Source organism: Bos mutus, chromosome 4 (assembly GCF_027580195.1).
Source record: "Bos mutus isolate GX-2022 chromosome 4, NWIPB_WYAK_1.1, whole genome shotgun sequence".
In the NCBI taxonomy this organism is placed as follows: domain Eukaryota; kingdom Metazoa; phylum Chordata; class Mammalia; order Artiodactyla; family Bovidae; genus Bos; species Bos mutus.
Window position 1 is genome coordinate 27,108,318 of NC_091620.1, and position 18,059 is coordinate 27,126,376.

At 43.7% G+C, this 18,059-nt stretch overlaps 1 protein-coding gene across 1 annotated transcript in view; it reads right to left on the reverse strand.

Annotated features, from left to right (window-relative positions):
• Positions 1-18,059, reverse strand: part of SND1 (staphylococcal nuclease and tudor domain containing 1) — a 421,566-nt gene that overhangs the window by 265,888 nt on the left and 137,619 nt on the right. The window contains exon 11 of the mRNA XM_005893665.3: positions 2,316-2,405. Coding sequence (XP_005893727.1) covers positions 2,316-2,405 — 90 coding nt within the window. The remainder of the gene's footprint in view (positions 1-2,315; positions 2,406-18,059) is intronic.

The window sequence follows — 18,059 nt, forward strand, 5'->3', positions numbered from 1 at the left end:
TCAGAGAGGTGCCTGGTTACTTTAATTAAGGCATTTAGCCAGAATTAAATCTGGGGAGTGAACCACAGTGCATTTCCATAACTGAAATGGAGGCCACTGAATCTAACAAAGCACTGCACCACTTTACCTTCAATCTTATTTCTCTACATTCTAGAAATCCCTCCAAACTGTCTAATTATAGACTCTCTGGGATGGTCAAATAATAGTCTGGGCAGAGAAGATGATTTTTACCTCCATTATCTTGCTTAAGCTGTGACAGGCAGCCCTAATCAGCTTCCGTGCACACGGGCACACACAGGCCCGCATGCACCCTCTCGGTGCCTCTTAATCACTACATGCTGCTGCAGAGGTCTGAAGGGAATTGGCAGAAATGTGTGATGATGTGCGGGCCACCCCCTTGAGGCAGCCACTGCCCTGTCTGCTCCCAGACTCCAGAGCACATGGGTGTTTGCTGTTGCAACTGATGCGCCCAGAAGACAGGCAAGTGGTTTCAGGTGGTGAGTCAGAAAAGCAGTTTGCATCAGGAATGTTCTAGCCCAGCAGAGCTGAGCTGCGTCCTTCTCCCTATGTGGGGATACAGTATTCATCATTTATACAGTGTCACCATGGGGGACAAAACTTGAGCTCAGCACAAACAGAATCCAATCAACTCTGATGCAGAGGCACCAGTAAATGAGGTTTCTCCCACCAAGAAGGAGACTAATTGCTTAAGAATTGCCACCAAATCTGACACTGGAGGTTAGTCCTTTTATCCTGAGACGGAGGACTTTACAAAGGCCCAGCAGGCACACAGTGTTTGAGAGCAGGGCCCTGGACTAACCTAAAACCATTTAGCAGCTGCTACCCTGAGCTGTGATCTATGCTCCCAGAGATGAAGCAGAATCCGGGAGGGCAATATTCAAACCAAGCAGGTGGAGGCCATAACACAGGCCACACAACTGGCTGCCCACGAAGTGAATATGCACTGCCACCCCTTTCAATGTGATTCTTGGATGGATTTCAGTAGATATGCATATGTATCGGGGCTGGCGGGGTGGGGAATAGGATTCCTTGCTTGTCTCTATGCCATTGTTTATGAGCCAGTAAATGAGTGATATGGTATCAACTTGGTGAAATAGAGATGTTAGACATTCGATCAGATAACAGGAGATCTAGAAATTGAAAGAGGCTTAAAGCCATCATTTGCACTACACTTCATGAATGAATACAACATTCTGTCAAGTTTTATACAATGACAAATGAGCCTATTTTCTGAAGGAACCTGAGGAGATTTAATACTCATGTTAGGGAACCCAGTTTGCTGTCTCTGCCTCAAAATTAGCAATTTCATCTTATGCCCAGCTTCAAAATCTCTTGTTATAATTTATCATTCTAGTGACTATGATTTATAATAAAATGGCTTATATTTATATTTATTTTTACACTACTTTGACAAACCTCTCACAACTCCCATCATTTAAAAACCTGCATGAGGTAAAGAATGCTAATATGGCTTCGACATGCTGAGGCCAGACTTAGAACCATGGCCTTTCTTAACCCACAACAAAAGTTGGCCAAAAACATAACATTTCCTGGAAGAATTCCCACCAAAACAAAGTAAGGAGAAGACAAATCACAGTCCTTCTCCACAAATTTCTCTCAATTACCAAAGGAAATACTCCAATTCATTCCCTCTCTTTACCCAGGACACAAAGAAATGCCCGGCACAGGCAGGATGGGGAGGTCAAGGAAAGTCAGGGGAAGATCAGAGGTTAATGATCCGCTTGACAGAACAGCAAGTTCTGCAGCTTCTAGAACATTCTGCTCTGACAACCCAAGGAAATGCCCTCTGAGGGCCTCCAGGCTCCACCAGAAAGTCTCCCCAAGAACCACCAGGAAACCATGCTCTCTTCCCCACCAAGGCAGGCTCCCTCTTCTCCACAGAAACACGGAAAGCAGTAAAGAGCAGCCACCTTCTTTCCCTAGCAAATCCCAGAGCCCCAACTTTTAATGGAGGTGGCTGGAGAGAAGCAGAGAGCCAAGTGAATGGAGCTCAGGGCAACATGCAATTACTGAAACTGGAATTGAGCCTGGACCCTGGAAAGAACTCGCCGTGAGCGCCTTGGCAATCACACTGTGGTCAGGGCCCCAATTTTAGAATTCTCCCGAGGGATGTCACTTCCTGAGACAGAGGCACTCCTCTCTTTGTATCAAAGCAAAATCGCTTGACTTGGGGGAGGCAAGTCATCTATCTGACGGTCTTTGGGATTCCGTCACAAGGGCCCGGCTTAAAACAACACACAACTATTCGCAAATAGGTTTCTGTCATCGCTTACCTTCTTCCCAATGAGCTTCTTCCGCAGAAATTCCCGGGCTTCAAACATGTAGGGAATGTCATAGAGGGGACGGAGTTTCTTGTTCTTATCCTTAAAGCAAAATAAAATATCACATCAGGAATGGGAAATCAAAGCAAAAACTGAGACAGGAACACAGCCAAGAGCACAAGATACAGACAATGCACCTGAAGGAGGCTCTACCTTCCAGTATGACAAATATTGAGTAACTGCTGGATATATAGTGAGTGATTAAGTATTTGGTTGCTTTACAGGGAACAAAATTATCTTTTACAAATGACAGGCTCAAAAATAAGCAATGAATTGTTTATGCAACAGGAAACAACATAAATGTTCCTCAACAGGGAAACAGCTATCTAAACTGCAACATAAAAGCAGCTCACTGAGTTATCAGGGACCTTCTAACATTTACAGATATACTATAAATCTCATTCTATTACTCTATAAGCCTTTATTAAGCACGTACCAACTATTAGCCCCAGACAAAGCACTATGTAAATGTATGTTATAATCCTGGACTTAAAATCCTTGTAACCTAACAATAATACTAACAGAAATCCTGTAACTATGAAGTAACATGAAGCAGTTTTGAATAAGTGCTGAATTATGTGATACAGACGAGGGACTAAGTGCTATTAGAATTCAGGGAAGTGGAAAGAAAGAAGTAATCGGGAGATGTTTCATTGACAAGGTGGGACTTAATATGAGTTTGCAGGATAGGAATGAACTAGGAAGAAAACTAGAGATGGGGAAAAAGGCAAGACAAGCAAAAGTAGAGAGGCAGGCTGCTGCTGCTGCTAAGTCGCTTCAGTCGTGTCCAACTCTGTGTGACCCCAGAGACGGCAGCCCACCAGGCTCCCCCGTCCCTGGGATTCTCCAGGCAAGAACACTGGAGTGGGTTGCCATTTCCTTCTCCAATGCATGAAAGTGGAAAGTGAAAGGGAAGTCGCTCAGTCGTGTCCGACTTCTAGCGACCCCATGGACTGCAGCCCACCAGGCTCCTCCATCCATGGGATTTTCCAGTCAAGAGTACTGGAGTAGGGTGCCACTGCCTTCTCCGAGAGAGGCAGGAACAAACCGTATTTCAACAAATAATGCAATCAATCCCTTCGTTATTTCTTGGAGCTCAGACTGCCCCCAAAAGAGGTGTTTTGAGCAAAACAACTGAGATGAAGAGAGAGGGTCCAGATAAAGGCAACATACCTGGGAACTGAGACGTGAGAACTAGTTTAAGAAATGAATTAACAGCACCTGACAGGGGAATGGACAGAGGGGATAAAGGAGAAGGAATCTGAGAAGTTTGGGGGTGGGGTAGGACAGGGTATGCAGGACTAGAGCATGTGAATAAGAAACTGGGAGATGCTGGCTAGATTGGTTGGTATGATTAATGCTTCCCCCCGCTAGCCCCTTGAGTTCCATGAGAACAGAGATCATGTCCATTTCTATTGTCCTCTGTGACCCCAGACCCAAGTATATAGTACCTCTCTTATAGTATATATTCAAATACTTGGATGTACTAACAAAAGAAACATGCAGAATGATATACGAGAACAAGCATGCCATCTGCATGAACAGATATTTGGAGAAAAAAAAATCAGAGAAAATTAAGCAATAACCTCCAACCCAGATGCATGTCACTGCTTCCCATTCTGTGTGATTAGTCCATCTGGGCTCAAGTTTGCTTTGCCATCTCTTATACACCTGACACAAGACCTCTATGTACTTCATTCTGTACTTCAAGTATTCAAATTACGTTCTCTTAAGCAGCCAACTACACTCAAATTAAGAACACTTATCATTTTCATCCTGAGGTCAAAGGCATCAAAATAGAGGTTTTCCCCTAGACCCAAAGAAAGACTTGGCCTCTAGAACACATCATTTAAACATTTCAGTTCACTGATATCACCAAGAATATGCACAATTCTTTGAGTTCAAGCTTCATATGTACCAACTGTCTTCTCATTTCTCTGGCTTAAAAAATAAAGGCAGCAGGATCACTGCAGTGCCCCTCAAAGAAGTGAAGACTCCTTCAGAATTGAAGGTGGGTGTTCTCCACTTTTGCGAGTTGAGGTGTGAGAATCTACACACTCTGAATAGGAACAACTTGGATTTATAAACTCTGATCAAGTCATATGGTGGCATGACTGCTGCCTAATAAGTATAGCCCTAAACATGAACTTCTTTAAAGAAATAATCCAACACTGAGTTTTCCTTAGAGTGGGTCACTGTTGAGAAGCCCTAAAGTAGAGTTTATGACAGCACTATTCATAGTGTAAGAAAGATTGCTAGACAGAAGATACTAGGTGTCAGTAATGAACAGAATTTTAAATAAAGACAAAAATCAATGATTATCAGAATTGGCCATCAGGAGCAAAACAGTCCCAATGTATTCATATTATTCCCCTAGCAATACAGGGCAATCTATTTGGGGAGGAGGTATGTGATTACCAAGTGAACATTTGCTTTTTTTTTAATGACATAAACAAAATAACCAAAATTTCCCTTCCACAGCCTTAGGATATGCCATAGAACCTGACATCAGAAGCTTACCCTACTTATTCTGAAACACCACCAAGGTAAAGGCAAGGTTCCCTGACTGGAACTCCAAAAGGAGGAATGGTAAGAAACAGTTTCAATAAGCATTTCAAATAAGGGCCATGGGATGACACACACCTCAATGTGTGAACACGGCAGCCTGAACAAGAAAGGGGCTTGACAGAACTGGGCTGAGCCTAGACACTCTCAGAAGAAGAAAACAGTACATCAAACATCCCAATAAAAAGCAGGGCAACTTGAGTCTGATTCTATGTCTCTGATGAACCTAGGAAAGAACTAATAGCACAAGCAGAAAACAAGATATCACAAGTGAAAACAGAATGATCTTGTTACTCTAACCCTTCAGATCTAGTAGCTATTGACATCTGTAAACATCTTACAAGAGAGATACTAGAAGTCCCTAAGAAACTACAAAATAAAAGCAATTCCTCCAAATTACCAGGTACACAAAAGCCTTTGAAATCTCTAAGAGGCAATTGAGGTATGGAATGTATTCTGAGAAAACAAGACTTTAGCCGAATCTTGCCTGCTAAAATGGACTGTCTAGTTTAGATTCTAATCTACATGGAAATGCTTTTTCTAAAAAAGAAATAAATAAATAAAAACAGAAAAGAACGCTTGATTTTTCTGGTGGGCGGATAATACACAAACCAGTATGTGCTGTAATCACTGTTCATCCTGAGAAGTGACTATGTAGGCCTGGCAATGACTCCCATTATAGGTAACTTCAATCATTTTACCTCTTCTTGGCTGGGGAAGGAAGCCCAATATCAGCATCTCAGCATCCAAAGACATGCCCGGCATCCTCCCCCACCCTCAGGATCTTACCTTCCTAAAATGAGGTCTCTGGTCAACACTCATCTAGAGGGAACAGAAGGGATCACTAACACGACTAAGTGACTAACACACACTAATCAAGGTCTTTATTCTCAACCCCATCTCAGGCCTAAATTTTATCCAGCCCATCTTGCAGCCAAAAAGCTGTAGCCAAAAATTTTGCTGGACCCAAGGATCCTGGGGGAACTCTTAAAACAAGGCTGAACAAACACAAACCATGAACAGATTGATAAATGTGACTCCAGTAAAATTTTAGAGTTCTTTACTAAAAGGCATCATGAACAAACCGATGGGCCAAAGCACAGACTCAGTAGCTGATAAGCGAAACGGATAAAGAAAAAGGCAGAACAAGGTGAGAGAGAACTGGAATACTGAGCCACAGGCATTAACTTCTCAGTGAGGCTTACCCTCATCACATTACATTTTAACAGACTCAAAAGAGGTATGGGATGCAGTCATCTGGAGAAAGGCAGAGAGGATAGCCAGTGCAAAGGCCTTGAGTTAGGAGATGTCTGGTGGGTTGAAGGAACAGCAGAGGCATCACTGTGGCTACAGCAGAGAGCAAGAGGGAAGAACAACAGACAAAGACACGTCTGACTTAACATCTAAAGGAATTACTTTAGCTACTGTGCTCAGAACAGACACTAAAGCAAAGAAAGGAGAAAACAAAGGAAGACTGATTAGGAGATTATGGCATTAATCTCGGTGGGAAATGATGGTAGATTACATCAAGAAGGAGCAGTAAGAGAGTAAGAAGTGGCTGAAGTGAAGTGAAGTTGCTCAGTCATGTCTAACTCTTTGTGACCCCATGGACTGTAGCCCACCAAGTTCCTCTGTCCATGGGATTTTCCAGGCATTAGTACTGGAGTGGATTGCCATTTCCTTCTCCAGAGGATCTTCCCAACCCAGGGATTGAACCTGGGTCTCCTGCAATGTAGACAGACACTTCACTGTCTGAACTGGTGGTTCTAATCTGGGAATATTCTGAAAGTGGGTAGATGAAATGTGAGAAGAGAAAAAAAGGAGAAGTCAAGCATGAGCAAAGGTAAAGGAGTAACTGGTGGGGTGGTGGGTTTATCACATGAGATGAGGAAGACCACAGGTAGAGAGAGGGGGATAAGAACAGGAGTTCGATTACGGGCACGCTAAACTCTCAAGTTGAGGTGTTGCATGGGTAGTGTGGGTTTGGATAAAAGCTCTGAGCTGGTAATTTACATTTGGGAGTGGTTAGCATATAGGTGCAGGGAAGGCAATGGCACCCCACTCCAGTACTCTTGCCTGGAAAATCCCATGGATGGAGGAGCCTGGTAGGCTATAGTCCATGGGGTCGCTAAGAGTCGGACACGACTGAGCGACTTCCCTTTCACTTTTCACTTTCATGCATTGGAGAAGGAAATGGTAACCCACTCCAGTGTTCTTGCCTGGAGAATCCCAGGGACTGGGGAGCCTTGTGGGCTTCTGTCTATGGGGTCGCACGGAGTCGGACACGACTGAAGCAATTTAGCAGCAGCAGCAGCAGCAGCATATAGGTGGTATTTAAAGCAAAGAGACCGAGAAGCACAGAGGACTGGGGCATTTTAACATTAAAAGATAAGGAGTAAGTGAAGGAATGAAAAACAGGAGACTGGGAAGGAGCAATCAGCGATCTCAGCAGGACAAAGGACCAATGTTTCGTCCAAGTCAAAGAAAAAAAGTGAACTGAGGAGGGAAAGACTGGCTCTATCAACGTACGAGGCAAGTGACTAAGATCCACTTGGATTAAGCTGAGTGTGGGTCATCCGTAACCTGGCAAGATTAATTATGGTGAAGCAGTAGGGAAGCCTGATGGGAACTGGGAATGGGAAGAGAAAAAGTGGACAAAGTGAGTACATGTGATACTTCAGAAAGTTCTGCTACAAAACACAAAGACATTATGTGGTAGCTGGCAGAGGAAGCAGGGTGAAGAGAGAGGTTTCGGTTTCTGGTTTTAGAGGGAAGAAATCACAGGCACAGTTCCCATGGAAAGCCAGTAAGTGATAATGCAGAATGAAGAGCATAGAACTGTTAACGCAATGTCTTTACATAGGGAAGGAGGGGGTGGCTTTTCACAGGAGCTCCAATAATTCACCCCAAAGTGTGTGGATGCAGATACTGTTAGGTGGGTACGCGTGGTAGTGAGAGTAGTCGGAATCATCAAGAGAAACAATCCAACAGAAAAATTGGCCAAGAGGTATGAATAGGCATTTCACAAAGAATGGCAGCGAGATCATAAGGCAGTTCTATTTCCAGTTTTTTGAGGAATCTCCACACTGTTCTCCATAGTGGCTGTACTAGTTTGCATTCCCACCAACAGTGTAAGAGGGTTCCCTTTTCTCCACACCCTCTCCAGCATTTATTGCTTGTAGACTTTTGGATCACAGCCATTCTGACTGGCGTGAAATGGTACCTCATAGTGGTTTTGATTTGCATTTCTCTGATAATGAGTGATGTTGAGCATCTTTTCATGTGTTTGTTAGCCATCTGTATGTCTTCTTTGGAGAAATGTCTATTTAGTTCTTTGGCCCATTTTTTGATTGGGTCATTTATTTTTCTGGAACCGAGCTATAGGAGTTGCTTGTATATTTTTGAGATTAGTTGTTTGTCAGTTGCTTCATTTGCATGGTACATATACACAATGGAGTATTACTCAGCCATTAAAAAGAATACACTTGAATCAGTTCTAATGAGGTGGATGAAACTGGAGCCTATTATACAGAGTGAAGTAAGCCAGAAAGAAAAACACCAATACAGTATACTAACGCATATATATGGAATTTAGAAAGATGGTAACAATAACCCTGTATATGAGACAGCAAAAGAGACATTGATGTATAGAACAGTCTTTTGGACTCTGTGGGAGAGGGAGAGGGTGGGATGATTTGGGAGAATGGCATTGAAACATGTATAATATCATATATGAAACAAGTCGCCAGTCCAGGTTTGACGTACGATACTGGATGCTTGGGGCTGGTGCACTGGGATGACCCGGGGGGATGGTATGGGGAGGGAGGAGGGAGGAGGGTTCAGGATGGGGAACACATGTATACCTGTGGCGGATTCATTTTGATGTATGGCAAAACCAATACAATACTGTAAAGTTAAAAAATAAAATAAAATAATTAAACAAACAAACAAGAACGGCAGTGAGGCATTCAGCGTATGAAGACAGGTATCACTTCATTAATAATCAGGGCATCGTAAGCTGAGATAATGTAGGACATTGATTATACTGTCAAACTCTAAAAATGAGGATGCAGGGGAATGGGTATGCTGTAACCACCGATGGGAATATAATATGGTTCAGCCACTACGGCACGTTCATATGGTGCTACTCCATGTACACACTCTTATGAGGTTGAAGTTAGAGACATACATCCCTAATACTTAGGAAATTCTCCTTGCTGTGCTGTGCTTAGTTGCTCAGTCGTGTCTGACTCTTTGCGACCCCATGGACTGTAGCCCACCAGGCTCCTCCATCCATGGGAGTTCTCCACACAAGTATACTGAAGTGGGTGGCCATGCCCTCCTCCAGGGGAGCTTCCCAACCCAGGTATCAAACCCAGGTCTCAAACTCGTGTCTGCATCGCAGGCAGATTCTTTGCTGTCTAAGCCACCAGGAAAGCACAAGAATACTGGAGTGAGTAGCCTATCCCTTTTCCAGGGGAGCTTCCTGACTCAGGAATCGAACCGGGGTCTCCTGCGTTGCAAGCGGGTTGTTTCCCAGATGAGATACCAAAGAAGCCCCAGGAAATTCTTCTTACAGGTAGGTATATACCAAAGAGAAGCCTGACTCGTGCAAGACAAGGAAGGCAGTGCTCATGTTTATGGTACAATCACAGAGCAGAACACAGAGCAGTTAGTCTAAATGAGAACAACACAATAAAACAAATCTGAAAAACAACACTGAGCAGGAAAGTAAGTTGCAGAATGATAATGATTTAAATACAGACTAAAAAACAACATTATTCCTAGAGCTATGTAAACAGCCAAAATACAAAAATACCTTGAAATGAAGGTCAGTGGTTGGTTACTGACGCAGGATAGGCAGAGGAAGAAACAAGAGGAAAGAAACAGGGTCGAGGATGAATGCCCAGGCACTTTATCTGCAAGGCTGTGTCTTTAAAGAGAGGAGGATCTGAGCAACATGGTACAACATCAAGGCAGAAAAAGGAAAGTTGGCTATATTATTCTATAATGTCAGGGCCTTTTTAGACTTAAAAATGGTTAGGGATAGGAAAACTCCACACCTGGTTTGTCAGCTTTTCCCTTGGCTCCCAATGTCTCATACTTTTATTTCTCTGAGGCAGAATAATTGGCCATTCTTTTCCTCATAAGAAATGCATTAAATTCCTTTTTTTCCCCCTTCTCTCAAAATAATATTCTTTCACAGATGTATCTTTCCAAGAGGCAGAAGGGAATAATTTAACTACCAACGGGCTCTCAAATAACCAGGGTCAAAACCAAGTTTGTTTGTTTGTTTTAAAAAGAGACTTGAAATACACTACAAGTAGCCAAGCAGAATTATACTCTATGAAGATCTTAAAACAGACTGTTGAATTAAAATAAGAACTGACACGATTCGATTTAAATGGATAAAATTTCAAAAGGTAAATGGACCAGTCCCAACTGCCCTGCCACACAAGTTCTGTTAATAAACAAAAGGCTGTGATTTCCATTTGAATTATAGACTTAAAATAGTAACATTACCACATGCCCTGGGCATATTTACAATCAAGGACCTTTCAATTCCCTTGGCAGCCAGGATACAGAATCCACAGGGATATCCACTATTTATTATCCCTAACACATACAATAGCACATTTTTATAAAAGACAGATCTAACTAGATGGAAATCTACAGCCAGCAGCTGTAAGGAAAGGGTCAAAATCATAACCACCTTGACCGAACGGAAGATATCTTACACTCTCTACAGGAGCACACACAGAAGATTCATGTACCCAATACTCCCCAGGAGTCACTTCAAAGAAAAAGATGCTTTCTTTCTCAATTAACTCTATTTCTTCCTCCTAAAAAATCCCTCTTAAAGGTAAGTGTGTGCTGCGTGCTAAGTTGCTTCAGTTGTGTCCGACTCTTTGCAACCCCATGGACTGTAGCCCTTCAGGCTCCTCTGTCCATGTAATTCTCCAGGCAAGAAAACTGGAGTGGGTTGCCATTTTCTCCTCTAGGGGATCTTCCCAACCCAGGGATCGAACCCAGGTCTCTTATGTCTCCTGCATTGGCAGGAGGGTTCTTTACCAGTACTGCCATCTGTGCTGTGCTCAGTCACTCAGGCGTGTCTGACTCTGTGCGACCCCAGGGACTGTAGCCCACCAGGCTCCTTCGTCCATAGGGATTCTCCAGCCAAGAATACTGGATTGGGTTGCCATGTCCTCCTCCTAGGGATCTTCCCAATCCAGGGACTGAATGCAGGTCTTCTGCACTGCAGGCAGGTTTTTTTTACTGTCTGAGCCACCAGGGGAGCCCCTAAACATAAATAGGATCTGTTAAAAAGATGAGGTCTGGGTAAGTCCTGAGCTCGCAACAATGCAATACATTTCAGACATATCTCCAAGGAGGCAAAGAAGAATGTTAAATAAAAACGGGGAAAAAAACAAAAAACAAAAAAACTGAGATGTGATTATAAAAATTTACAGGTGGGAGAATGGAAGAAGGCTGGACTTTGAACCACTAGATTATGTAAGACACTGGGCCCCTGAAGCATCTTGTTGATTTTATAGAACCCTTAGTTGACTACACTTCTCTCATACTCTTCGACTCACCATTCCTATAGTTGCCCACACTTCATCAGACCTAGGGCAAAAAACACTGGATCTGCTTCTCAGTCTTCAATTCGTTATGAAATGGATTATGAACTTAAATCACAGCAAGGAAAGTGAGGCTTAAGGTTAAGTAACATGCCTCAAGTCATGTTAACAAGCAGAGCTAGGATTCTGACCCACGCTATCCCAGTGGCTGTAGCTGGAGAGCCAGACACTACTCTCTCTTGGCTTCTTACCATCAAAGGACAATCAATCACCACCTGTCAGTGACCGTCAGGTTTAGTGTGGGAGTTTGGGAACATTCAGGCTGCCAGGCCCACATCAGATACTCTGATTCTGCAGGTCTGGGGTCCTGGCTCTGACTCTGTGTTTATAGTAAATAGTGAGAAGGACCATGGGGAACTTTTTGAGAAATGCTGCCGAGCGCCATTTGAGCACTTTGGCCCAACTTAAACCAATGGGAACAGAAGCAAAGGGAATCCTGTCACAAAGCAACACTGAGGAGCTTGTTTAAAGTCCAAATGGCTAAGTAGGTAAATTAGTAAGTAACTGGGGAACTCACGTTTCTTCCTCCACATGTACCTGAAGATAATTTGAAATACTCCTTAAATTTCTTTACAGACGAGACAATTGGCAACGTAGTCTAGTTGCCAGTCTAGCAAGGTAGGAAAACAAGATTACTAAAAATTCCTCAACCTGCCCATGCCAGGGAACAGCAGGACTGGCACCCCTCTCCCTGCTCCCCATACAGACATCCAGTGGTCTACACCTACACTAGCCACAGTGACAGCAGAGCCAAGTGGCAAGTTTGAGGAACAGCCCCAGTTATCAAGGTCTCTGGGCAACATCCAGAGAGGGAAAGAAGCAAAGCAGGTTTCGGCAGCCTCGCGTTCCAGAAAGGACTCGCCGATCATCTGTAGTGCACAGTGTGGCATTATGTTCCATTTCAGGTGCTGTTCCCCAAATGAACGTCCCTTTGCAAGACCATTATGCAAAGAGCAAAACATCTGTCTCTGGAGATGACTCTCCTACACAATTACATCGCCGATTAAGAACATTTTCAGAAGTTTTTGCTATTTATTGTGTTGATGCAGTAAGCACAGGGGAGGGTGGTGGGACAGAAGAGGCCAAACATCAGGGTTTTTTTCACTATCAAGACGCTGTCAAGATTTTAAATACTGTTAAGGCTGTAAGGGCTAATTATCCAAGTAGCAAACCATATGGGGTGCCTTCACTCAGCTACTGGTGGCTCCAACGGTAAAGAATCTCTCTGGAATGTGGGAGTTCCAAGTTCAATCCCTGGGTCAGGAAGATCCCCTGCATGAGGGCAGGGCAACCCACTCCTGTATTCTTGCCTGGAGAATCCCATGGAACAGAGGAGCTTGGTAGGCTACAGTCCACGGGATCTCAAAGAGTAGGACACGACTGAGCAACCAACATTTTCACTCAGCTACAAATTCTGCTGGCCAGGAGAAAAAGAGATAAGAACAACACTGCCCCGCACAGACCTCAAGGCCCAAAGCAAAGGCTCCCAAGTAGGAAGCTATGTAACCAGCTGCAAGGAGGCTCCAGACCCAGGAAGGAAAAAAAAAAAAAAAAGGTGAGAAAGCCCCGCCCATCTTCCTTTCCCAGCACAGGGGACAAAAACTTCCCCCATCCAGCCAGCAGTCTGAAAATAAAGATCTGCTCCAAGGGCGAGTTGGGGGAATGGTGAGGATGCAGCCACCAAGACTGGGATAATGAGACAGAAAGGGCATTAGAGCCTTGAAGAGAACAAAGCTCAAGTTCAGCACTCCTGAAGGCTGACAGAAAGCGCTGTCCTGGACTTGAAATCAAACATCCCTCCAGCATCTGATGGCAACAAATGATCAAGAGTTAAGTGGGCAGCTCGCTGTCACCCAGAGAATGAATAGAAGCCCAGGTTCTCAACAATGACTCTGCACCAGCAGCTCCCGGCTTGCCTCAGTTTCCTCCCAAGAGTAAGCCAGTTAAGAATAACCTGAACACACAAAACCCAGGGAAAATGACTTCAAAGTCCACTCAGAATCAGGAAGGCACTAAACCTATGTACTAATACAACATGAGGCAACTCTTAAATTCACATCCAAGGACTATTTCAGGTAATAAGAACCCTGTGGGAAAAAAAACGGATCTACACATGTAACTAAGAAGCTACTTAGCTAAAGTTTTACAACATCTAACATGGATGTTAACAAATGCTAAAATATCAAGCAACAGAAGAGATAAGCAGAAGTTACAGCACTAATCACTTTGCTCCTTGTATTACTGTAATTTAATTAATTCCTGTAGGCTTTATCTTTCCTACCAGACCACAGGAAGGATGATTTATGTGAGAGGAGAACTGATCTTAATAATACCTATGAAGTGCCTAGTATAGTGCCATTTTCCTAGAACATGCCAACACAGAGAGAGAATAAGACGGGGGATGCAAAAAAGGCCTTGCTAAAATATTTATTTTTAAAAAAACTCAAACTGCACTTCTGATTAGGGGAATAAGTGGAAGTGGTCAGTACATAAAGAGAACTTAAAAAAAAAAAAAAAGAGGAGGCAGTATCACTGTGGATCCATTACTGTTAGTAATGAATGTCTTTCATATAGCACCAGTTGAATGTGAACTATTTCTAATGTCTCTCCCTTCCAGCAACTATTACCAGAAATGATTCAGTATTACATAAAGATAAGTATATTCCTGAATAATGATTAAAAAGACTCTATACTAGATATCTCACTGTACGGCCGTAAAACTAGGCTTGCTGCAAGCAGTAATGCAAAAGCGGTACTCCTGATGGTTTCTATGTGTTATGTTGGGGGGGGGAAAGCAATTTTACAAAATCTGAACACTCAGTGTTTTCTTTCTACCTGGTTAAGACTTCAAGGCAATCCTCTGCTCTCTACAAATCTGACATAATGAATTCAATTACTTGTGATCTGCGAAATACGCTATGCTATGCTAAGTCATGTCCGACTCTGTGTGACCCCATAGACAGCAGCCCACCAGGCTTCCCCGTCCCTGGGATTCTCCAGGCAAGAACACTGGAGTGGGTTGCCATTTCCTTCTCCAATACATGAAAGTGAAAAGTGAAAATGAAGTTGCTCAGTTGTGTCCAACTCTTATCGACCCCATGGACTGCAGCCTACCAGGCTCCTCCATCCATGGGATTTTCCAGGCAAGAGTACTGGAGTGGGGTGCCATTGCCTTCTCCAGATCTGCGAAATAAGACACTTGCAAACTACCACTAGCAATGGTTATCCTTACAGAACATATATAATAATTCAAGTAAAGCTGAACTGATACTATAAACACAAAAACAAAAAGACTGTGAGAGTTCAACACTACATATAATGCTGCTGCTGCTGCTAAGTCGCTTCAGTCGTGTCCGACTCTGCGACCCCATAGATGGCAGCTCACCAGGCTCCCCCGTCCCTGGGATTCTCCGGGCAAGAACACCAGAGTGGGTTACCATTTCCTTCTCCAATGCATGAAAGTGGAAAGTGAAAGTGAAGTCACTGAGTCGTGTCCGACTCTTATCGACCCCATGGACTGCAGCCTACCAGGCTCCTCCATCCATGGGATTTTCCAGTCAAGAGTACTGGAGTGGGGTGCCATTGCCTTCTCCGACATATAAGGCTAGTAAGCTACAATATGAAAAAAGTGAAAGTGTTAGTCACTCAGTTGTGTTCAGCTCTTTGCAACCCCATGGAATGTAGCCCGCCAAGCTCCTCTGCCCATGGAATTCTCCAAGCAAGAATACTGGAGTGGGCTGTCATGCCCTCCTCCAGGGGATCTTTCCAACCCAGGGATCAAACCCAGGTCTTCCGCACTGCAGACAGATTCTCTTACCGCCAGAGCCACCAGGGAAGCCCTAATATAAAAAGGGATAATTCCCTTAATGTGGGCTCAAAAGTACCTGCAGGCTACCTTCCTAACTAATTCACCAATCTGAGTTTATACCAAGCCTAAATTGCCTGGGTAGTATTTTTTTGTGGTTAAGATGGAAGAAAAAAAAAAGGATAAAGACTGTAGAGTTGTTCCTTTGTCCTCAAAAGGCTAGTCTCTGACAACACTGAGGTGTGAGGTTCTGCTGGATGATGCACTCTTCAGTTCAGTTCAGTCACTGAGTCATGTTCGACTCTGCGACGCCATGAATCGCAGCACGCCAGGCCTCCCTGTCCATCACCAACTCCCGGAGTTCACTGAGACACGTCCATCGAGTCAGGGATGCCATCCAGCCATCTCATCCTCTGTCGTCCCCTTCTCCTCCTGCCCCCAATCCCTCCCAGCATCAATTCTTCGCATGAGGTGGCCAAAGTTCACGTGCTGCTCAAATGAGCAAAGGAGGCCGAGAATAAAAATAACTAGTGTCTCTCTAGTAAGGCCCTCTTTCTACAGAGCTACTAGTTCTGAAGATGGATTGCAAACATAAATCAACGTTAACATAGGAAAAGACACACACACACAAAAAAATAAAATAAAATAAAAAACGGTCCACGAATAACAAACCAGAGTTTAAAAGCAGAAGGGAAAATGGGGGTCTTCAAGGACCAGAGCAGGTCTGGGGTCTAAGAGATCTTGGAAAGTCACGGGGACCAACATATCTCAGCTCGCTCAGCCCCTATGGAACATCTTTCCTTTTCACTGGAAGCTCATAAATAACCAGTTGGCCCCGAATCTTGTTTTCTAGTAATGGAGGACAAGTCTCCCTATTTCTCACCCTTCATTCCTAGGCTAAAAATGGAGAGCCCGTGCCCTCCGAAGAGACAACCCCGTTACTTAAAGTACAGGCTGCAGGCCAGATGAAACCATCCAGCACTCGGCGATGTGCCACCAGCCCTCCCACCATTCTATAAGAGGGGGAAGGTCCCGGAGGAAAAGAAAATAAATCTCTTGCAATAGGAAGGCAATCTTCTCTGCAACAGACAGTGGGCTCAGGTGAGCCCATTCAGAAAAGAACACTGTTTTGTTAGAGAAATGTTTCTTGGTGAATGCCTTCCCTTCTCCACGGTGTTAAAAAATAATAATAATTATTAAAGTTTCTTCCTGTAAGAACACAGGAGGTGACAATGATGCTGGGTATGACACCATTATTTAGCTGGTGCCAGTGGAACCTCTAATTGAGCCAGATTTCCAGTCAAATTTGTGCAATACATTGTAGTCCAGTTCAAAAAACCGGGACTGAATTATGTAAGTGTGTGGCTTAAGGCCTCCTTTTAGACACACGTCTCCTGCCTTGCCTGCTGCATCACTCCCAGATCTGAATCCGGCTGCAGGTCCAGTGCCACATATTTTATCTACAAATTCAAAGTACTCTCAGCCTGTGTTTAAATACTAAGCAAAATGGGGCCTGTGTTTTTTTTTTTTTTTTAAGACAGGTATCATTCTAAACCCTACAAAGATGACTCTCTCATACTGTGTAGCCTGTCATCAATAAGAAAAATATAACATCTGTCACCTACTACTACCATGAAGAAATATGGGCAAAGGAAGTTACCAGAATTGTGAACAGCACAGACACTCAGATGCAGCAAGGTGCAAAGGCAACTTCATCATGTACACATGCCATGGCTTTGCCAGCTGGTTGGTTCCTGTTAGGCTCTGCAACAGGGGATGTCAAAGGGACAGTGGACAGGAGGAAGAAGGGACAAACTCTTTCCTATTTCAGTCAGCTTCTCCAGAGCAGTTCTTCTCTGCAATGGCAGCTTGTTCCAGCAGCACCAACTGATTCCAGCTTGCAGTTTTCCCAACACTTCCAAAAAACACCCTCAACACACCCTCTCAGAGTTACCAGAACAATTAACTGGCAGCCCCTCCTGGAAGGCTTGGGTCCCAGGTCCACGGAGTTCCCATCCCACCCTTCATCGGCTCAGCGGAGATCTGAGTCCCTCTTCCAATGGGTCCATCCTCCAAATGTCTGAGTTCTTACATTTCAATTTCACACTTGTGTCCAAAGGTTCTATCTGTGTGGTGTGGTTAAAACCTCCATGTAACCCTTATGGTTCTCTTTTTGCCTTTTTAGTATTCCCACTCCTAGTTAATAATTCTTTATGTCAAGCTGTTTGTTAAAATAACTGCTGTGGTTTCTTTACTACCATAGTGGCCAAAAGCACCCTCTCTATAACTAAACAAAATTTGTGACCAGAGAAGATCAGTCCAAGTCTTGATAATCAACTCTCTCCTGAGAGAATAATGCCTCTTACCTGTTCCAGATACTTCTACCTGGCCAATCCCCATAGAGCAGGACCACCTACAATGTAAAATGTGCATGTGTGCACACACACAAACCCACACGAAAAATGGCTGGAGTGCACACACAGAGCTTCCACAGCTAAAATGGCTGATGAAGAGAAATGCTTCAGTATTTAACAGCTGGCAGCCCAAGCATCACATTAGCATAAAGGGAAGACTTCCAAACCAGTAGGTGTCAAATCCATGGAGTCCACAAGATAGAGAATTTAAGCAGTAACAGAACAATGTAGCCTATTTTTTTTTCCCCAACAGTTTGCTGGACCCTCATGA